Source organism: Tiliqua scincoides, chromosome 9 (genome assembly GCF_035046505.1).
Source record: "Tiliqua scincoides isolate rTilSci1 chromosome 9, rTilSci1.hap2, whole genome shotgun sequence".
In the NCBI taxonomy this organism is placed as follows: Eukaryota; Metazoa; Chordata; class Lepidosauria; order Squamata; family Scincidae; genus Tiliqua; species Tiliqua scincoides.
The window spans coordinates 37,910,812-37,933,173 of record NC_089829.1 but is presented as its reverse complement, the minus strand read 5'-3'; the positions used below and the strand labels follow the sequence as shown (position 1 = coordinate 37,933,173).

The 22,362-nt window shown below is 47.6% G+C and overlaps 2 protein-coding genes across 2 annotated transcripts in view; both read right to left on the bottom strand.

Moving 5' to 3' along the window:
* Positions 1-288: 288 nt before the first annotated feature.
* GCSH (glycine cleavage system protein H) lies at positions 289-15,764 on the bottom strand. The gene is made up of 5 exons (XM_066637969.1): positions 15,590-15,764; positions 7,150-7,229; positions 4,342-4,405; positions 2,846-2,977; positions 289-976 (listed from the first exon to the last, which is right to left on the bottom strand). Exons 1-5 carry the CDS (start codon positions 15,762-15,764, stop codon positions 879-881), a joined length of 549 nt encoding a protein of 182 aa, XP_066494066.1. The 3' UTR covers positions 289-878.
* A 2,308-nt stretch (positions 15,765-18,072) lies between these two features.
* Positions 18,073-22,362, bottom strand: part of LOC136660660 (polycystin-1-like protein 2) — a 55,399-nt gene continuing 51,109 nt past the window's right edge. The window contains exons 41-44 of the mRNA XM_066637968.1: positions 21,715-21,925; positions 20,852-20,953; positions 20,613-20,744; positions 18,073-18,508 (exon numbers count right to left, since the gene is read on the bottom strand). Coding sequence (XP_066494065.1) covers positions 18,383-18,508; positions 20,613-20,744; positions 20,852-20,953; positions 21,715-21,925 — 571 coding nt within the window. The 3' untranslated portion in view covers positions 18,073-18,382. The remainder of the gene's footprint in view (positions 18,509-20,612; positions 20,745-20,851; positions 20,954-21,714; positions 21,926-22,362) is intronic.

The window sequence follows — 22,362 nt, the reverse complement described above, 5'->3', positions numbered from 1 at the left end:
TCCCCCAAAAAGACTCTGGCGGCTGCTGGGGCATCCATAGGATGCAGTGGTAGCTATTTTGACCATGCTGCTCCTCTGGGTGCTGGCAGCTCAGGATTGGGCCGTCAGTCCACTGAGCTGCTTATGCCACAGTGCAGGCTCTCCTAGCTGTTCAGTGCATTCCAACACCATGGTTAGTTCATGCAGGGGATGATTTCTGCACATGCCAAAACAGCACAGAACTTTCACCATTAAATATTAATCCCATGGAAAGGAACACACACAAAACCGAACAGTCAACACGCTTGGTAAAGTCAGGATCTTTTATTAACTTCTGTTATCTTTTCCACTGCAAAGCAGTAACCTTTATCCGTAGAAAAATGTCCACCTCTCAGCAGTTTACAGTAAAAAAAAAAAATCATATACACACACTCCTCAATTCAGATTTAAGGTGACTATCTGATTGATAAGCAGATTGATGCACCGTGGGTAGGAGAGGACTGGAGGAAAAAACCCTGCAGGACTGAAGGGAAAAAAAGAAGCTATGAAATTAAGGCTGTTGCATGTCACAATCCTACTTTATCAACGTTTGGGTTTATTTAAGGAACAAAGGTCATTTTTACTGAAGGTGCAGTTATGAACTTCAAACTGTGATCTGGTTTAACTACACTTACTAGGTTAAAAAAAAGACACCCCCCCCCCAATGCTACCAGACTAGTAGGTGTGCAAGAGATGCCATGTTCCAATGTGCAGTCACTTGCAGGCAGTTCAGAAATCAGGATAACTTCATTCAAAGGCAGCGCATCTCCTTATCAGGCTGCTTAGTCAGCTCTTCTGTCCATCACTAACTTAGGACACTCTACAATGAAGTTAAGCAGTCGGTAGTGGCTTCTGTTGCATCATTCCTCAATGGATTTGATGTATTTCTCATAGGCATCTTCACTCATGAGTTCGTCAAATTCTGAAGGATTGTCGACAGTCATCTTGATCAGCCAACCTGCCAAACAGGGAAATAATTCCATTTTTAAATGGTGCCTGACATTGCTCCTTGGAGCCCAAGTTCATTCCACTCAGGGAAGCAGGCAGAACTCTGAGAAAGTTAGGAAATGTTTGTTTGGCTGAAAGAGGGAAAGAAAATAATTTTGATTGGCTACATAGTGGGAAACAGCAAGACAGGCAATGCATCGGTGGCCCCAGAGACAGGCATTGCAAGAAGAGTGGTTCTCACAAGACTGCCTGGCGGATAGTCTTGGAGGAGAGAAGGCCGCTGGCAGCCTGGCTTCTTGGAGGAGGAGGAAGTGGGTATTCAGTAACCAACTCCCATTTTGATGCCTTGGAGGGGAGCAGGAAGAGAGGGACCCCCTGAAGAAGGCCACCCTGCAACCAGATCACACAAGCAACCTTATAGTCTCTGGTCCTCAACCTGACAAGCCTTTCCTGGTTGTGTGCCATTGATGGGAAGGAATTGGGCAGTCTCACCTCTTCCTATTTTACCTACTTCCTCTTTGGCTTCTCCTTTCTTCAGTTCCATCTCCACAGCAACCATTGCTCCACCACTACCTACTTTGCTCCGCCCCTCAGGCTGCCCCTCCTCTTTCTTCTGCCACAGAATGTGCCCCCATCCTTAAGCACTATGAAATTTCTTCAGGCCCCCTTCCTGTTTACATTTCCCACCTTCAATGCCCCTTTCTGCTAGCCCCACTCTCCACCCAGTCCTCCTGATTTTCTCCATCCATGTTCTGTATTGGCCCGTTGCCAAGGGAAGTAAAGACAAAACAATATACTGGGTCTCCAAGAGTTACAGACATCCATGTCAATGGTATCACACATTGTGCAGTGGTTGTTGTGATGGTTCATTGTGGTGCTTTTGCACAGGTGTGAAGGACTGGACCAGCAAGTACCAGCTGTTCCAGTCTACAAACGTTTCAACTTCCAGGTAAACCTCCAGAATAGAACCAGGACGTATCTTAGGGACTTAGTAGGTGCTAAAATGCTCAGCGCTCCCATCTATTAGCTTCCCCACTTCCAGAGACAACATCTTTGGTATTCTTTATGGATTATGGCAGTGGCATGGGACCTGTTTTCCATGACTTTGTTTCATTAATATTGCATCATGTAAAGGCCTGGTGCCGTACAGACAGAGGCAACGTCCTGGGTCTTCACCACCTCATCATCTCCCAATACTGGCCCAGTGTAAGTATGGGAGGGAAACTGCAATTAATTGGTTATGTCCTTGTGGTGCCAGGCACCATGGGATGAAGCCACCAAAAAAGCCAATCTCCACAGTACCACTGTAACATATAAGGGACGCTCCAGGTCTCCAACATTCCTCAAGAGGTTTGAATGCCAGCCAAACCCTCTTCATTAAAAAGACACGAGACAGCAAACTCTTTAGCTCCCTCAGCAACAGACCATTCTATGCACATACAACCAGCATTACAGATTCCACTGTTCTGGGTGCCAGAGAGACAAGCCATCCACTAAGAGAAGGAGTTTTTTTCAACCCCAGGAAATTCTCTCCACTCAGAGATGTGTAAACTCCCCAATCTGATGTGCACTGTGAAAGCCTGACGGTTTTGTTTGCCTTTCAGTCAGTGTTCTTGCTGCCTTCATTTTTGTTCTACTAGATTGCCTCATTCCTTTTAGGTTGATATTATTCCTTGCTGCTGTAATCTGGGGCTATTTTATTTTACTGACTCTTCATACAGTTTAAAGTTCTTCATACAAAGTCTTGGGCTGACCTCTGAGCAGGAAAAGGTGGATTTAAGATAAAAACAAAAAGTGAGTGATACTATATTCAGTGTTACCATCTGTTCTGTTCAACCACATTGGAAACCCCCTGAGAAGCAAAAGTGACATATCTTACCATCCTGATAGCAACTTTTGTTGACAAGTCCTGGCTGTTCAGCAAGGGATGTGTTAATTTCTGTTACTTCTCCAGTGAGAGGAGAATAAAGTTCACTAGCAGCCTTCACACTTTCCAATGCGCCAAACTCATCTGAAATGCAGAATCAGACAGAGGAGAAGCATTGAATGCAAAGCTGCAGAGGTGCACGTGGAATGGCTGCATCTCGTTAGATAACTAAAGAGAAAAGAAATCCAGTTGACAGGCAGAAGCAACAGGGCCTTTTTGGTGGAGACCACACTGTTGTGAAATTTCCTTCCCAGAGAGACTCAGAGCCCAAGCCTATGCCAGTCTATTCAGAAGTCCCATTATAGTCAACGGGCTTATTCCCAGGAAAGTGTGCAAAGGACTTTAGCCTCATATAGCCCCCATGCTTTGTTGTTTTTAAGAAGTTAAAAACATTTTTATTTGGCAGGGCCTTCCCAATTCTTTTGCTGGTTACTGGTGTTAAATGTTATTTTCCGATGTATAAATATTGTATTAACTATGCATTCACAGCTGATTCTGTTTTTCTTACTTTAGCTGTTTTTAATGGATTAATTTGCTGTAAGCGGTCTCAAGCACCTTCCTTATTTTTAGGTAGAAAAAAAATTATATTTTTATCCTCATTCATTTTTTGCAAACAATTTGATCTTCTGGGGAAAAAATCAAGTAAATAAAGACATAAAAATAGCAATTGGTTTTCAGGAAGGTCAAGACACTCCCATAATGAGTCATAACAATTAGGGAATTTCAGCATTCGAGTCGAAGCCGACAGATGCATTTAAATGCATACTTCAGTCCCAGAATGGGGAAACTACTTTATCTTGCTTTACAAGAGGCACAGATGTAAGACAAAAACAAGGCCTAGATCCTAGGAACTGTGTGATCGGTTTTGCACAACCAAGGGGCAGCCCAATCCTGAGCTCCCCAGCGCTGCTGGGTGCAGCAGCACCAAAATGGCTACCGCTACAGCAGAGCCAGGGAGGCCACTGGAGGTCTCCTTGGGGGATGGGGACTTCCGTTTCCTTCCCCTGTGGAAAGCCCCAGACCCCACAATGAAGTGACTCAACTCTACGCCGGCAAAACAGCTGGCACAGTCATGAGAAGCCCTGTGTCAGACTTGGCAGCCCAACACAGGGCATAGGATCTCGCAGAGGAGTCACATACCTCCAGCGCTGATGATAACAGGATTGGGCCCTAAGTCTCTCCAAAAGAGGAGCTTCCTTGGCCACATAATAAAAAGTCACTTTCAGAGCTTTCAAAAGCTGTTTGTGATGCGATGGGGCAGGAGAAAGGGAACTGACAGTTACAATGGGGGAAAAGTCAAATCCTCTGGGCACACTCAAGTTCCTGGCTTTTGGGGTGGCTGTCCAGAAATCGCATTATCGGATTTGAAATGCATAGTTCTTCTTCTTTTTTTTTTTTTTAGAAAATTGTTGAAACATCTGGTAATGAACACACAAAAAAGAACTTACCCTGTTTGTTCAATTTTGTTCCAATTTCTGGAAGACTACAATAAACCACATCCCCTAATGCCTCCTGAAATGAAAGAGAGATAATCTATAAATGGAAAAGTTAGCCTTCAGCCACAAGAATTTAAACAAGGAGTAACAGACAGTCTGCCCCCCCCCCCACCAGTTAGTAAAAACAGGCAGATATCACTATCTTTCATTTTCCAAGAAACTGGGGACCTCTTTAATAGTAGAGGTTCTCATTTTCTCTTCTCAAAGGCATTTGCTGAATGGACTAAGTACATCCTGAACAAGGTTTAGGCTGCAATCCTATACACACTTTCCTGGGAGTAAGACCCAATGAACACAAAGGGACTTACTTCCGAGCTGACATGCACAGGATTGCGCTGTTAGGAACATCTAACTTTACATGAGGCAGCAAGGTCTAACTGGAGAGCGATTAAGGCAAACAGCCAGGACAGTCATCAGAAGTAACAAGGCTTTTCCCTGTGGTTTTACTGTGTTTGTGTGGTCTTTATGGTTACCCAATGGGGATATTGTGGGTTGTTTTTCCATGCAGTTGACTGGATCTCTTTCCTCCTCCTGAAACTGCAACTTGGGGACAAGCTTGGGGCCTCCCCAAAACTGAAAAGAGATTCAATGGAAACCATGCTCACAACTGCTCTGAAGGAGCAGAAAGAAAAACACCCCCCCAGTTCTTCTTCCAGGCAACCTCAGGATTCATAAGAACATAAGAACAGCCCCACTGGATCAGGCCATAGGCCCATCTAGTCCAGCTTCCTGTATCTCACAGCGGCCCACCTGGCCTGCCTGGTCTCAAACTGTATGGATAGCGACAGGGAAAGAAGTGGAGACATTTCTGACAGACCCCAAAAATGGGATACTATACAACATGATATGGGGCCAAGTTCATTAAACAAGTATACAGATAAATCTGACCTACTGTACAATCCTGAGCTTCTCGGCACCTGCTGGAGCAGTGGCACCACAGCAACTACTGCTGTATCCAGTAGGTGCCAGGAAGCAGCCAGATACCTCCTCGGGGGAAGGGGACTTTCATCCCTTTCCCCCAGGGAAAGTCCCACGCCTCACAATGGGACTTCTCAAGTCTGCGCTGGCTATTTTGTCAGCACAGACTTGAGAGACTCTGTGTTGGGCCTTCTCACCTGATACAGAGTGCAGGATATGGCAGAGTAAAGATCCACAGATCCCACCCCCCTCCTGCCCTGGTTCCTCCCCTGCCACCCAGAAGCTGCACCTCTGCCTGGCGGTCACACTTGCCCCCAGCAGTGGTGCGTCCTTCTACCAGCATTGGGCCCGGCACCTAACTGGCACAGGCCCAGCACAGGTACTCTCTATTCTGAGGGTGCCATAAACATGCTTTATGGAACATTTATGGCATCCAATGCCAGCACTGGGGCTTAGCGCCAGTGCTAGGCCACTTTGGGATTGGGCTTCTAGAGTGCTCGTGTGGTGCAGCAATTACAGGGTGCAAAAGCTTCTGGTGCTGGAGGCAACATGCCAAATATCTCAACCTTATCTGGTGATATGACAGCCTCTGCTCCTCCCAATCCTTGGGTTGGAAAAGGAAGAAGGGGATGGCACAGCAGAGGACATGGGGAGAAGAGAGTTGTGGGCTAGAGCGCCTCTGCTACATCTAAGACACTCTAGTACAAAGATTTTCAACCTTTTTCATCTCAGGGCACACTGACAAGGTACTAAGATTGTCAAGGCACACATTCAGGTTTTTTTTTTTTTTTTATAACTGAAGGCACACCATGCTGTTGGTGGTGGGCTCACATCCCCCAATGGCTCTACTAATAAATGATCCTCCCACGGCACACCTGCAGACTATCTGCGGCACACCAGTGTGCCAAGGTACAGTGGTTGAAAATGGCTGCTCTAGCCTATCATTCTCTTCCACACTTCTTCCACTCTGTCCTTTCTTTTCCAATCCATGGAGCCAGAAGAGAAAGAACAGTGAAAGCAAGTGGACACCCTCCTACTATCTGCCTGTCGCAACCTGCCGCAACCACCTTAGTCAGCCCCATGCATGGGCCAACCCCAAAAGGTTATTGTCAGATAGGGACCTCTGAGCTGAATTCTACTTGAGCTGTGAAGATCACTAGATGACCATGAGTCAGCCACTTTCAGTTTAACCTACCTCACAAAGTTGGTGTGAAGTATCTCATTTTTGGGGTCTGTCAGAAATGTCTCCACTTCTTTCCCTGTCGCTGTCCATACAGTTTGAGACCAGGCGGGCCAGGTGGGCCGCTGTGAGATACAGGAAGCTGGACTAGATGGGCCTATGGCCTGATCCAGTGGGCCTGTTCTTATGTTCTTATGAATCCTGAGGTGAAGATCAAGGAGGGTCACCATGCAAGCAAACAAACCTGAGCTCCTTAGACAAAGGTGCAATATGTGTGGCTGCTTTTTTTTTTTTTAAAGGAGTAAAAACCAGTCACCTAGGAGATTCCTAGATCAGAATAAAGGAAATTGTTTTCCCCTATAAATGTTGATGTTAGAAAGGGGCTATCCACAATTAAAACAGAAATAAGGTCCTGGATTGGGCCAAGATTCCCAATGAGTCATCAGCTACTGTGTAAAAGACAAACAGATGAGGTGGGAGGACATGGTTGTAGCAGCCAATGATGGTCTCTGAATAGGTGTTGAGTTCCAAGTCCACAATTTGGCTCTGCAGGCAGACAGGCAATTAGAATACAGAATCCAAAGATCAAGGCTAACAGTAGGTTGGTAAACATAAATTTTGCAAGACAGCACAGAGAAAAGAGAAAAGAATGAAAACAGTACCTGTGCAAAATTGCTGATTCCTACGGTCCCAATACCATTTTCAACCGATACCCATTCATGCTTGTCCGTGAATCTACGAGCTAACCAAAAGCAATTGGGGTACTTCAGCAGAGAAGGGAAGAAAGGGCTTATCTTGCATTTCTAAATACTGTTTTCTCTTCTAAATACTGTTTTTGCTTCAAGATTCTGCCTTATAAGCAGTATGTGCCAACTATTTTGGCAGTCCATCGACCTCCACTGCTTCTCCCTATTCCTAGATTTGAATTGTGGAACCGAGAAGAAGAAAGAGTGGAAGAGAGGAAAGTGGTGGACTGGAGAGTCAGAGACACTCTAAGCTACCACTCTTCTCTCCTCCACATCTGCTCTGCTCCCCTCATCCCTTTCAAATGCAGGAAGAAGAAAGAAAGAGAGAAGCAGCCAGCATGCTGCTAGGTAAGGAGGGGATCAGCATTCCCTGTACCCCTTCAGGCTGGGAGGTCTAGGTTTATCTGTGACCAAATTCCTTTCACACCCAAACTACACTTAAAGCAAAGTCAAAGACCCACGACTTCTTTGCTTCTGAATGATTTAATGAACAGATGCACACACTCATCTTTCTCCTTTTCAAAAAAACACTGAACACAACATGCAAAAGTACAGATTTAACCTATTCCGCACAGAACCACAAGTGCTCTTAAGGACTGCAAACCAGAGAGGTTCTCCATCACACACACAATTGTGTTTTTAAAGGGTGCAAGGTACCCTTTAAAAATAGACTACTCTACATGGGTTTCGTTCTGAGAATAGGCCTATTCAATCCTTTGGTTGTTGCTGCAAGTGTCACAGCTGCCACCAAGATAGCAGCTGTGCACAAGAGGTGGGACTTCACCTTGTACTATCCATCCCCAAACCATGGTCTCTTCTGAAGGGCCAGGAAGCCGCCCCTTGTCCCACTGGTGCATCACCACCTTGGTCACCCCCACTCCCAGTGCCATACCATACCAGTGGGACCATTTGCCACACTGGGCCACACCATTGGTTTATCACAGTGAACATAAGAACAGCTCAGCTGGATGAGGCCATAGGCCCATCTAGTCCAGCTTCCTGTATCTCACAGTGGCCCACCAAATGCTCCAGGGAGCACACAAAACAACAAGAGACCTGCATCCTGGTGCCCTCCCTTGCATCTGGCATTCTGACATAGCCCATTTCTAAAATCAGGAGGTTGCACGTATGTGTCATGGCTTGTAACCCGTGATGGATTTTTCCTCCAGAAATTTGTCCAATTTCCTTTTAAAGGCATCCAGGCCAGATGCCATCACCACATCCTGTGGCAAGGAGTTCCACAGACCAACTACATGCTGAGTAAAGAAATATTTTCTTTTGTCTGTCCTGACTCTCCCAACATGTCCCCTGGTTCTGGTGTTGTATGAGAGCGAAAAGAGCATCTCTCTATCCACTCTATGGAAGTTCTAGTGGCCAGAATTTCCACAAACACATGTGGCTCCATAACTGGATTTTACACCCCTATAATTTAATGTCCTATTGTGTGCCACATTCATGTGAGAGGACTGAGGATTAGAGGACAAAGTTCACCCCTTGTTCTGTACCCACCAGCAGTAGCACATATTACACAGCTGGTGCAGCCCAAATTATTGTGGTGTACCTGATTAGGGTTAGCTCTTTTAATTCAGCAATTTAAATCAGCTGAGGGGATGTGGGACTGTTGCAAAAAGGGTATTAGCCCCCCTCCTCCCACACCAAATTAAAACTAGGTCCCCCTCTGACAGCTTACTGAACAAAACTCAAGCATGCTAGCTCCAACTGTATGCTTAATGGGACATCTGGTTTGGCCCATAATGGCTTAGACTTAGAGACTGAGATACAAAAGAGGAAGTCGTCCGGTTGAATCTTACTTCTATCATAAAGGCATTAGGTGGCTTCATTCCCCATTCTGATTCCCACAACTGCAATATGCAGATAAGATCAACCTACCTTACAAGCTGTGGGGACATTACAACAAGATTCTATGAAGTGATCTGGAGACTGAAGGGCCACTACATAAATGCCGGTTATTCCCATCCTACAATGCCCACACATGCACAACAGTCGTGAAGGGTATAAAACGAAGTAACTATGTATTCAGCATGAGATGATCTTCTATGTGCATCCTTCAAACACATTTTAAAAAATTGCCTGACTGAACCACATTTTATGCAAATAAAGGCCCAGCTATTCTCAGTAGGAGCAGTTTCTACACTCATTTGAAAGACTGTCAAGCTTAGAATTTTAAAAGTTCTGATGGGAAGGGAACCAAGACCACAGTTCTATAGGCACACTTCCCTGGGAGTAAGCTCCACCTAGAACAGCAGGACTTGCTTCTAAGCAAGCACAGGGTCCAGCTATAAGGATTCAGTCGGCCCAGTGCTGCTGAATTATAGCCTGTATCCGCCTCATGCTCTAAAAAGCAGGTTGCACATGTACCTGAAAGCAAGTCCCAATGAAAACAAGGATTGCTCTGTCAATGTACATCTTTTGGAAGGTATTCATTAGCATGGGGCAAGACCACCAGCTGCGAAGAACTGGATTTGCCAAGGGCAATGGCACATCCATGCTGAGTTGTATCTGGCCCGTATGCATTGCACAGCTTCCCTTGCTTACCAATGTCCACACCTTGTGGGTTTCCCCACAACTGCCTGCCAACTATATGAAGAAAGGGTAGGAACATATACAAGAGGACAACATGGAGAATGGGGTTGTGGTTCAGGGATAAAGAACCTGCTTTGCATGCAAAAAAAACCCAGGTTCAATCCCTGGCATCTCCAGATGGGTCTGGAGAAGAAGTCTGGAGAGATGCTGCCTCTCAGTGCTTACAGTGCAAAGCTAAATAGTCCTGACTCAATAGGCAGCAGCACTACTCAAAGCCAGTGCTTTCCACAATTGGAGCTTCATAATGTGGCAGATGGCACTTGGCCTTATGGCCAGGTAGATGACAAGGCACTGCTGCACCCAGCCCAAACCTGCTGGAAGTGGAGATGGACTGGGGCAGTGGTGCAGCACTGGGCAGGAATGGATCCAGGCTTCCACATGGCCACTCAAAGGGGACAGGATTGGGGGGGGGGGGAGAGTGCAAAGCCAAGCCCCAAGAGTGAGTTGAGCTGCACTTTTACACACACACCCCAAAAAAGTTAACTGAGAGAAAAATGGGGCTTACTGGTTCATTCTCTCCCACTGCCAGACAAGTTTCCTTGGTTTGCATTGCACAGCAGCCATTCTTCCCACCTACTGAATGTACTGAGATCAGAGAAGACTGCATATGAACACAGACAACCGCTGAACCCATCACGTCTCTGGGTTTTGACAAAAGCAAGGCTGTTGGGATGAGATGGTGACTTTGAAGATCAAGGTCTAGGATCAAAAGCATCATCATAACCCAGTCAGAGTTTCCACACTGCAGGAAATTCAGGACTCCATAACACAGTGAACAAGACTTTGCTTGCATACTGGACAAAGTTCTCAGAGCTTTACAAAAGTAAAGGACCGCGATGGTTCCCTGTTCGAGAGGGTTCACAATCTAGAACAGGCACAAGGAAGCAACAGTGGAGGGGAGGCAAAATGGAAACAAGAATAAATGGGGGTGCGGAACTAGCATACTCTTCCCCATTTACCCCTGTTGCCATTTCCCATGTAGTCAGAAGCGTGAACTGGCATATTCTTACCCAGCTACACAGATAATGAGGGGAAAAAGGGGGGTGGCACTCACCAGGGCAGGCCCAAGACCTCCTGATGCCTGAGGCAAATGCTGCCCTCTTAACCCAGCGACGTGCCAGCCTCTGCTCTGCCCACTCTCCAACTTTCTAGCTCAGCTCCCTCCTCATTTCCCTCTTTGTCCTCCTCTCCCTTTTTCAGTTTGGGGAGTGGATGGAGGAGGAAGAGCAGAAGGCAGACAGAAATGATGCCCCTCTTCTGATGCTTGAGGTGACTGCTTCAGTTGCCTCATGGATGGGCCAGCCCTAGCCCTCACCCTCATGTCACCCCCCAAGACACCCCAATGGGGCGGTCCCCTTTGTCAAGGCCTGTCAGCTCTGGAGTAAATACTTCACCCACCCAGAAATCGCCTTCAGGGTCAAGCATTTCAAAGTGACCCAGAGAGCAGTGCCTTCCCTATTCAGTCCTGGGTAGAGAAAAGCACAGCTCCCTCTTCAGCCTCTTCTTTTAATAATTAACTTAGTTTTTTTCCACAGGAAATAGGCCACCCCCCACAAAGGGTCTCACAGCAAGACCCTTTTGCACATAAATGTTTGGACAAATAGCTGGTGCTTCCTTTGATCAGCAACACACAGGAAAATTCTTGATGTAGAAAGACAGAGAAACTGGCAGGAGAAAAAGGTTACCGAATGTGTTGTGACTTCCAGGTTTTAGCGAACAGGACCCTGGCATTTAAGTATAGCCCTGCCAATGTCAGGTGCTACAAGGACATCACAACACTGGTTGGCCTTAGTTCTGCCTGAACTACGTCCCCCCACCTCCTCCCTCCCTCCCTCCCTCCCCTCCCTACATACACACTCCCCTTGATTCAAACATGCAGAAGCAATATAAGAGACTGCTCTTCCTTGCCACTTCCATTTCAAATGAAGGGATTGTACTATCAAGGAGGTGTGATTGTTTTTCTTCAGGCCTTTCATATGCCCACCCCTCCATTTACAGTCCCATTTGGAAGGCAAACTATCAATTTCGAATGCATATTTTAGACTGTAAGGCAACAATCCTAACCAACTTTCCAGCACTGACATAAGGGCAATGCAACTCCAAGGTAAGGGAACAAACATTGCCCTACCTTGAGAAGGCCTCCATGACTGACCCCCAACTGCAGGATGCAGCACCTGCCCTACTGGCACAGCTATGCCAGTGCTGGAAAGTTGGTTAGGATTGCACCCTTAGTCACTTAAGGACAAGACTTCAGCTTCCCACACTTAGTAAAGCAGAGTGCAGTGAACCTTCACATCCACAGGTCCCACATCCACAGATTAAACCATCCACAGATAGAGAGTCCACATAGGTGCCTCCAGGGGCTCCCCACAATTATTTACCAATCTTATCTGGAGGCCCCAGAGGCCTCTCCTGGGTCATGCTGGAGGCATATTCTATTGGCCTCCATGGGGCCCAGAATGGCTTACAGAAGCAAAAAACTGGACCTAGCTTTCAGAGGTTTCTGTGGGCCATCCTGAGGCCCACAGAGGTCAACACAGTGAGTGGTCAGCCCAGCATAACCCAGGAGAGGCCCCTGGAGACTCCAGGTAAGTAATTATGTGAGCTTTGGAAGGGGACCCCAGCAACTGCAGAATTCCTTATCCGCATGGGTGTGTGTGTGTGTGTGTGTGGAACCAAACTCCATGGATAAGGAGGGCCCACTGTACACAAAGAGGGCATGAAGAGCACAACTCTTGCCATAGGATGTGGTATGGTGCCTGGCCTAGATGCCTTTTTAAAGGAGATTGGACAGATTTGTGGAGAAAAATTCCATCATGGGTTACATGATGTGTACGTGCAACCTCCTGGTTTTAGAAATGGTCTACCTCTGAATGCCAAATGCAAAGAAGGGTATCAGAATGCAGGTCTTGTGCGCTCCCTGAGACATCAGGTGGGACCACCAGGAGATACAGGACAGTGAACTAGGCAGGCCTTGGGCCTGATCCATGTTCTAGGCCTGTCATTGCATAAGTAAATCCCATTATCTTACATAAAGCTTACTCTCAGAAAAGGCAGCATGGGATTGCAGCCCAAGTTTTATTCATCATCATCATCATCATCTCCACCAGATCCTCTGACCACTTCTATTTGTCCCATATTAATAACATCCAGTAAGCTACAACTGCATGGCAACAGATAGTGGTCAAACATCTTAAAATATTCCAGAGACTAGAACATGGATGGACAAGTGACTTTTAAAGAAAATTTCCAACTGTACAAATTCCTAATGTGGCCATACTTGGAATAACTATGCAGAGTTTCTAGGGGGAGAGCAGAAAAAGCTGCAGAAAAGGGGCTGGAGGATCTACCACACACATCTGGGCCTCCAGCTTAGACAAAAGACATCTAAGGGGAGGGGGAAGTAAGGCAGAAGTGTGTTCATTGAAGGCATTTCTTATCCTGCCTTTCCAGTTGAAAATCTCTCAGGGAAGTAAAGAGAGAGAGAAGTTTCTCTTGTGGACTTCCCAGAGGCAGATGATGGGTCACTGTGGGAAACAGGATGCTGATCTTGCAGGGCTTTAGTCTGATCCAGCAGGGGTTTTCAGAGGGGGAGACTGTTCTTCTCCACTTGCTGAATATAAGATGTGAAGGCACTATTTAAACAATGCCTCTTTGTCCAGCGAGAGTCGGCCTGGAGATGCCATCTTTGCACAATTGTGAAAGAAAAATCAAGTGGGATTGAACGTGGCTTGATTTTGAGTAAGTGGGCACAGGAACACACTTTCTAAGATTTATTTTAAGCTGTGTATAGACATAAGATATCACACTTTATTTATTTATTTATACAGGTATTTAAATACCGCCTTTCTTTGGTCATCAGACTTCTCCTCAGACTTTAATCCAAGGCAGTTTACATAGGCAGGCTGTTCTAAACCCCCGTAGGGATTTTTACAATTGAATAGTTCTAGTCTTTCATATCAGGGTACCTTTAATCCAAATCGGTTTACATAGGCAGGCTGTTCTAAACATCCATAATCTTCAGGCATACAAGGTGGCAGCTCTACCAACTGAGCCAGACCTCCTGTCAGGATATCAGGATGAAAATGGTAATGGAACTGTAGGAATCAGCAATTTTGCAGAGGTCCTCATTCTCTTTTCTCTGTGCCATCTGCAAAATTCATGTTCATCAACCTACTGTTGATCTCAGTCTTTGGAATCTGTATTATTCCAAGTGCCCCATCAGTCTGCAGAGCCAAATTGTGAACTTGGAACTCATAGATGTAAGTTTCTTGAAATCTTATAACCATACACAGTTTAAAATAAATCTTAAAAAGTGCTATGCCTGTTTAGTCAAAATCAAACTGCACTCCTAGCTGAGTTTCCCTCCCGAGTGTGCAAGGACGGCGAGGGTGCAAGGCCGGCGAGCGTGCAAGGATGGCATCCTCAGGCTGCCTTGACTGGATGAAGAGGCACTGTTTAAAAAGTTCCTTTACATCGTATATTTAGCAAGGGGAGAGGAATGGTTCCTACTCAGCGAAGTGTCATTTGTGGGTATCGCTTTTGAGACACCTTCTCATTCTTGTTGTTCTGCAAACCAAACAGTTTTGTTACTCTCTTTATCAACAAGAGCAACACAAGCGCAACAAACTCCTTTACACAACTTACTTTGAAGCTGGTGGGCCCACTGACTTCAAAATTGTACACACATCCAAGGAGACATGCAAAAGGACTACAGTTAAGCTTTCAGGTGCCTGGGTTGTTTTTTGCTACAAGGGGCAGCAGCTGCAAACTGAAGCACACCCACTTTGAAGCAAGACTCCTTGGATGCAGACGAACCTGCTTCTGAATGTATAGCACATAGACATCACATGGCAAACTCCCCTCTCAATGGAGAGCAGCACCTGAGCTCCATTTTTGTGTCAATTCCATTCATCTCAGGAGCTCCCTGCTGGATTGTGTCCCTTGCATACAACAACAACAACCAACCTTAAGGACTAACACTTTTCTCAAGCAGCACAAGCTTCTGCAGATGAATCTCCAGAAGTGGACATGCAGCTGAACTAAAGCTGATGTTTAGGAATCAACTAGTTATCGGTGAACATGCCACCAGCTGCCTCTGGATGGGTTTCCTTTGCAACCAACTTAGAGCCCAACCCTGTGCACGTCAACTCAGAAGTTAAGTGCCACTCTGGTCAGTAGGGCTTGCTCCCAGGCTAGGATTGCAGCCTCACAGTGCACCCCTCCTCAGAAGCAAGAAGCAGGTGCAGTGGGGCTTCTTCCCAGGAAATGTTCCTGGACTGCAGCCTCCCTACCAGCTCTCCGTCAGGCAGAGTTTCATAACACATCATTTACTTTCTCAAAGTTGCTCCTGTGCACTGAGTGTGTTTCTCCAGGTCTGCTCAATTAAGTGGCTTAGAACCCAAGCCTCTGCACGTCTACTCAGAAGCAAGTCCCAGTTCAGTCAATGGGGCTTACTCCCAGGGAAGTGTGGATAGGATGGCAGCCTCAGAGCCCAAGGCTCCGCACGTCTACTCAGAAGCAAGTCCCAGTAGAGCCAATGGGGCTTACTCCCAGGAAAGTGTGACTAGGGGAGCAGCCTTGGTGCTGCAAGCGCCCCAGGGAAGCTGGAAGAGAGCGCAGGCGCGACCCTGAGTAGGCTTCCTCCCAGGTGCATCTCCCGGGGAGCAGAAGGCCGGGGGAGGAGCAGCCACCCCCATTGCCTGCCTGCTCGGGAGCAAGGCCCGTTATGGCGCACGGCGGCGCGACTCACCGGCGAGCAGCAGCGCGGGGCTGGTGCCGAAGCTCCTGGCCGCGGAGGGGGCCTGCTGGCTGCCGCCGCCGGCCCAGGCGAGCGGGGCGTCGCCGAGGAGAGCGCGCCGCGCCCCGGCCAGGCCTCCGAGCCCGGCCCGCCGCCACGCGCGCAGAGCCCCCGCCGCCGCTGCCATCGCGCGCCGCGCACAGACAGAGGCGGCCGGGCCGGAGCGCGCAGGCGGGAGGCGGCCCCGGAGGAGGAGCCGCGGGCGGGGAAGGGGGGGAGGGCGCCCCGCTGACCGCCCGGACCGCCTTCCCAGCCGGGCGCCGGGCTCCCTCCCGACCGCGGCTCCCCGGCAGGCACCCCCACGCTGCCTGCGCGCAGCAGGGACCGAAGGGCAGCCACGGGCGCCTCCTCCGGAGCCGGCAGCAGAGGCGCCCGCTTGAGTGCCGCCAACGCCGAACGCACCTCGGTGGCGTAGCTGGAGGGGGGCGCAGCACTCAGGCGGGCAAGCGGCCGTTCCCGGCGGGGGGAGCGAAACGGAGCCGTACGTTTAAATATTAAGACTATTGAAAATATTAAGACCAAATAGTCTTAATAAATATTCACTGATAATTGCTGCTAACACAACAACAACACCCAAACTTGCTGTGCCGTGCTTTACACCAGTGGTACTCAAACCTTGCAACACTGGGATCCGCATTTTAGAATGACAGAATGTTGGGGAGTGATGTCACTAACCTGGAAGTGATGTCATGGCTGGAAGAGACATCCTCCATTGACAGCCCAAGCCTATGCATGTCTACTCAGAAGTAAGTCCCATTAGAGACAATGGGGCTTACTCCCAGGAAAGCGTGGATAGGATTGGGCTGTGAGGCTTCAAATTTAAGCTGCAATCCACCAAAAGTCTCATGACACAACGAACTCATGCTGTCATTCTGCATAAACATTCCAGCTTGGAAGTCAAAGCAGACTCAGGTCCTTCTCCAACCATACAGTCCTCCCTCCTTTTCAGCATCCCACCTATTAGGGCAAAGCACCAGGCCTCTCACCCACTAGAAGCCCACCCTGTCCAGCAGCTCTGCATCCTGTATTTTCAGTGGCAGCTCAGCTAGGTGCTCATGTGGCATGACCCACCTGAAATTGGCTCATGCCCCACCCAGTGAGTCCCAAACTCTGCTTTACAGGACATACTAATGGCCCAATCATATCCAAGTTTCTAGCGCTGATGTAGCCATGCCAGTGGGGCATGCGCTGCATCCAGTGGTGGGGAGACAAATGCTCCCTTAGCTTGTTCCCTTACATTGAGGAGGCCTCAGTGCCTGTCCCTTCCACAGCAGGATGCAGTACACGTCCGTTGGCATGGCTGCATCAGTGATGAAAAGTTGGGTCTTTGAGAGCCCAACTATGTTCAGTTCAGGCTTGTGTTGCTGAAGCAGGGAGGAGGAAGAGGAGGAGAACCAGGAGGGGGCAAGCAGTGGCTCTACTGCTTCCCCTGCTTATCAGCAGGGTCTTGACCACCCTCTGCCATTTGATTGCATATCTTTGACTTTTTAAAAAATATTTTAGGGCTTTAAAATGTAATGCAGTACTGTAATCAGCTTCTTCAGTTAATACAAAAGGCAGCAACACTTGCAGTGTTGTTCTGTGCAGATATATGCAGAAGTAAGAGATACCTGCTATCAGCCATATCCTAAGCATGTCTCTTTGGGTTTTTTCACATGTTCAACTGTACCCAGGTATATTGGTGTACCCGGACACAAGTCATTCTTATTTTGTACCTGGGTCAGTAGCACAGCTAGAGGGGGTGCAAAGCACTAAGTTTTGCAGGTACCCCCTCCCCTTTGGAGCCATTGCCAGTGGCAAGAGCAAAATGGAAGTGAATGCCTGGCTCCAAAGGGGGGGAGGGGGCCCTTGCATGGCACGTTCAGGTACCTGCAAAATTTAGTGCTTTGAACCCCCTCTAGCTACACTACTGACCTGGGTGCAGTTTTTCCACCTGTTCTATTCAGTAAAAATTAACCCTGGTACAGGCATTTACACCGACATGTCACCCAGGTGCAGGCAACAGAGAAGCAGCAAATATTTGTTCATTTCTCTATCCAAACATGTCTCCTCTCCAACGCGCCTCCTTCAAGCTGCTCTCCCCACCCCATGATTCCAACCATTTGTTTAGAATAAATTGCATTTTATTCATTGTAAATCTGTTGGGTTTTTTTTGCAAGATGTGATATGCAATGCAAGCACTATTCATAGGCAACACTGACTTATTATGTTTATGTTGCAACATTTTGTCATGGTTGTTGGTGTCGAGGTCTCTAACAGCCTAAGCCTAGGCATGTCTACTCAGAAGCAAGCCCCACTGCATTCAGTGGGACTTACTCCCGGGTAAATATGTATAGGATTGTAATCTGACATGCCCAACAACCTGCTCTGATGCAGCCTACTTTAAATGCCCATTTCCAAATAAAGCACTTTGCAAGAATTAACAACAAACTGAACAGATTGTGATTTTAGCTTGTTTTAAAGATGAAGAGTGTATGCATGATTCACATATTACATTGCAGACTAATTGTGGAATAAAGCAGTATCCATATTGAAGCTGGCAACAAGGTTATGATTCTGTTTATTACTCATGCCTAAACTGTCAAAACAGATTAAGGCCACAATCTTCAATGCAATAAAGCTGGAGTGAGGCCTCTGCTCATATAGTGTGACATCATCTGTAGCAAACATGAGAGCCACAATGTCTAAAAGCAGCAGCAAGAACTGTACATCGATGCAGGAAACCTGGCCTTGGCCATCCAGTGGTCAGTTGCTCACAGGTTCTTCCGGGGACTTGTCACAGATTGGTTTATGGTCATTGCTGCATCTGATTCCAAATAAACTGCAGATTTTCATAAGAAGAAGGTCTACAATCTCTTCCTCTTCAGAAGCCTTTGGGAAAAGAAAAGGCAGCTCTGTGATGTCACCGACACACACAAGACAACAACAGATTGTTGGAGACGTGTAGAATTCACAGTAGCAATGCTGGTAAGAAAAGGAGCCTCCCTATTTCAAGTTATATCTCACTCCACAGTTCTGGGGCACAGGTATGGCCTAAGACCTCCTGAGGCCCAAGACAGCATGTCAGATGCTGCCCACCTTAATGATGTCCCAGCCTCTGCTCCTCTCACTCTCTAATATTCCAGCTAAGCACTCTTCTCCCCCCTCCCACATTTTCTCTTCCTCTCTGTTCTCCTTTCCTTTTCCTGTTCATGGAATGGAAGGAGAAGGATGAGAAGAAGTGGAGGCAAATAAGCAGACAGAATTGGGCGCTCCCCTCACCAACCCGCTCCCTGAGGCAACTGCTTCAGTTGGCCTCAAAAATGGGCCAGCAGGCAATAATATTTTCCGATTTATCTTCAGAGAAAACCACTTTCTGTAGGTGACCACATATTCTGTCAGAACCACATATCCCACTACACTCCTACCCACTGGATCAGGCCAAAGGCCCACCTAGTCCAGCTTCCTTCCCATGACCTTTGCTCTTTCAGCTCCGTCACTCTCAACCATCCAAGGTGTCCGGCTCCTTTCAGACCACTCCATCTTCCTTCCTACCATGTATGCTTGGAACGGCTTCTGGAACCCCTGTAGGTTGCTGCCTGCAAAGCACCTTTTCCATGAAGCCTTTGGCACCTTGCCTTAGCTCATGCCCTGCCGTAACTGTTAAGTTTTGGCAATTGAGCAACCATTTATACTGCCCTCTTTTACCTCTCCCTTCTTTTCTCTGGTCTCCATTGTGTCAAGCTCCAGTCTGAAGCCTCTTGGGATAGGAATTTGTCCTTTTACTCCATGTAAGCAAATAAATAAATGATGCAGCATTCCTGTTTTTCAGACGAGCTCAGGACGCAAGAGAGATTGAGAGATTGATTCTGTGGCTGGACTGGTATTATGTTAGCTCTCCTGGCTGTCTGATTTCAGGAATACAGGCCACCTTCTTCCACACCAGCCTGCCTGTGTATTCGGATGTTCAGCAAAGGCCTTGCTCCATATCCTCCAACTTCACAGGTACAGTTGGTGGCAATGCAGCACAGGGCTCTTTGGGTAGTGGGACCTCAGTTATGTGAGGCCTAATACAGGCCCCATCCAACCCCCAAATGTCAAACATTGTCTCCCTTTATTTGGTGGCACGGCAGTCACTACTTCTGCCGTTCCACTTCTTGTTCCCTGAATGCAAAATGGAAGATTGGAACAGCCTGGAAGAGGAAATATGGAGAGTGGTAGGCTAGAGTATCTCTGGTGTAGCTCACCGCTGTCTTCTCTTTCATACAGTGGCAGCCCTGGGGGGGATTGGGGGGCAAAAGCCCCAGGCACCACACCTGTGAGGGCAGTACCACCGCACCCACTGTGCCATCACTGCCACTATCAACTGCCCTCCAAAGTCGTTCCACGGGCCAGGGAGGCCCCATGCAGTGTTCCCAGGCACTCTTAAAGCTTTCCAAAAGCCTTTTCCAGATTTTGTCGGAAAATCAGAAGTACTGTTCAAAGGTGCCCTGGAGGCCTCAGAAGGTTTTCGGGACGTTGTGAAAAGATGAAGGTGAGTCTCCTCTCCAGAGGGGGGCAGCATGTTGCTGGGGAAGGGGTGGCATGTTGCGGTCCTGTGCTTCGGGGCAGCTCAGGGGCCAGGTTCACAACTGCTTTCACATTTCTTTTCCCACTCTTTTCCTTTCCTATTTTGAATCCAGGAAGGAGGCAGGCAGATTTAGGCAGGCACACACACAGCAATCACCCAGCCTTACAGGATTAGGTTAGGGCCAGCCTGTCTAAACCATGTTTACTCAGAAGAAGTGTCCACTGAATGTCACAGGACTGTGAATTACTTTCACATAATCATGCCTGGGATCGCAGCTGTAGCTGCTTATAAATGATGCAACAGGAACAAGAAGACAATGTGGCACCCTGGTTTAGTGGGATTTCCTGATATAGGTGCAGAGCACATAGCAGGATTATGTTCTTAAATGCCAGTATCCTTCCATGGCATCTGTATATTCAAACAAACCTGATAATGTTTCTGCTCCTCGCTGAAAGCAACGAGGATCACCGAAATGAAGAGATTCAGCACCACAAACGTCATGAAAATGATGCAGGAGCCGATTAAGAAGGAGCCCAAGACAGGATTGTAGTCCAAGACCTGAAAAGGAGACGGAATGCAATCTGTAAGATGGTGCTTGTGATGCATTCAGCTTGGGAGTTGCTGGTAGCAACTCCCTGCAGAAGAAAATCCCCTGAAGGCCATACCTCTTCATAGTTGAAGATTCCTAGCTGAAGGCTGACCATAGTCTCAGCTGAATCAAAAAGAGTCTTGTAAGAGTTCAGCTTCCAGCCGTAGATCAAGTTGGTCTGCAAAGGAAGCAAAGCCAAAACCCACATCCAGATCACAAAGGCTGATGCAGAGATCACTCTGGGCAGCTGAGTTTCCAGGGCTGGCTCGAGCCCATCCAGCAGATGAGGCCAGTTGCACCCTATCATCATCATCATCAATAAGAATATTTATATACTGCTTTTCAACCAGAAAGTTGAAAGAGTGTCTCCAATACTGTAGTCCAGGGGTCTCCAGACCCCGGCCCGGGGGCCAGATGCGGCCCACAGCAAGCCTCTTTCCGGCCCATGGCCAACCTCTAGTCCCCTGAAAGCCTCTGGCCCTCAACTGAACAAGACCAGAACTGTGCTCTGATTGTGTCTGGAGGGTGTTCAGGGCCAGAGAGGTTGAATGAATGACCCCATTCATTCATTTATTCACTCATCTATGTTCCATCTCTAATTTATTTATTTAAATTTTATATTTAAGTTTTTTTTTCTGGTCCTTTAACACCATGCCAGATATTTGATGTGGCCCTCTGGCCAAAAAGTTTGGAGACCCCTGCTGTAGTCCACCATCTCCTCCATACTTCTTTTTCTGCTCCACCCACCTCTTCCTTTTCCAATCCGAGAAGTGAGATGAGGAGGAGGACCAGTAAGGGTGAGTAAGTGGACAGAGTGGGTGCCCCCTTTCTGCTGCCTGAGGCAACTGTATCAGTTGGCTTCTTGAATGAGCCAGCCCTATGAACAACCCATACACATTATGAACAGATGGGAAGAGATGAAACCGCAAGGCTACTCACGGCTGCAGAGTAGGCAAGGAACATGATTATAATCACAGTTGCAAATCCCGATATATCCCCCCAGGCCCTCTTCAGGGTCGAGGTGATCATGTTCAACTTGGGGTTCAGCCTCAAGAGATGCCAAAGCTTCACAGTAGAAAGAAGCACCAGGAAGGCGATCAGGTAACCCAGAACTGCATCAACAGTTGCTGTCTGATTGAAGCTTGCAAATCTGAAAGGATGGGATTACCACAACCAGTCAAGATCCATTCCCAGTTTATACGGCCCCCCAGCCAGCCTCCTGAGTGTCCTTGCACCAATCACTGTTGCTTTCAATCGAGCCTTCCCCACAGGGTTGTTACGAGGATAAAATACAAGGGGGAAGGACCACATATACCACTCTGAGCTCCTTGGAGGAAGGGTGGGATGCAGATGGAGCAAAATATGCAATCAACTACAGTGGCAGGCCTGGAGGAGGTTTGGGGGGGCAAATGGCCCAAGTACCGTGTTCATGCAGCGTTGTGGACCACTCGGAGAGCTTTCTGAGGCTTCCAATACAGTCTTAAAAGTACATCCGTTTCCTGGAAGTACTGTTTAAGACCATGGGGAAGCTTCAAAAGGCTTTCTGAGTCATCCCTAATGCTGCGCAAGACTCTGTTGTGTTTGGTA

Coding starts and splice junctions, on each gene's coding strand:
- GCSH (XM_066637969.1), bottom strand. CDS start 15,764: ATGGCAGCGGCGGCGGGGGCTCTGCGCGCGTGGCGGCGGGCCGGGCTC. Junction 7,230..15,589: donor CCCCGCGCTGCTGCTCGCCG/GTGAGTCGCGCC, acceptor GCTTTTGGTTAG/CTCGTAGATTCACGGACAAG. Junction 4,406..7,149: donor GAATCAGCAATTTTGCACAG/GTACTGTTTTCA, acceptor CTTTCATTTCAG/GAGGCATTAGGGGATGTGGT.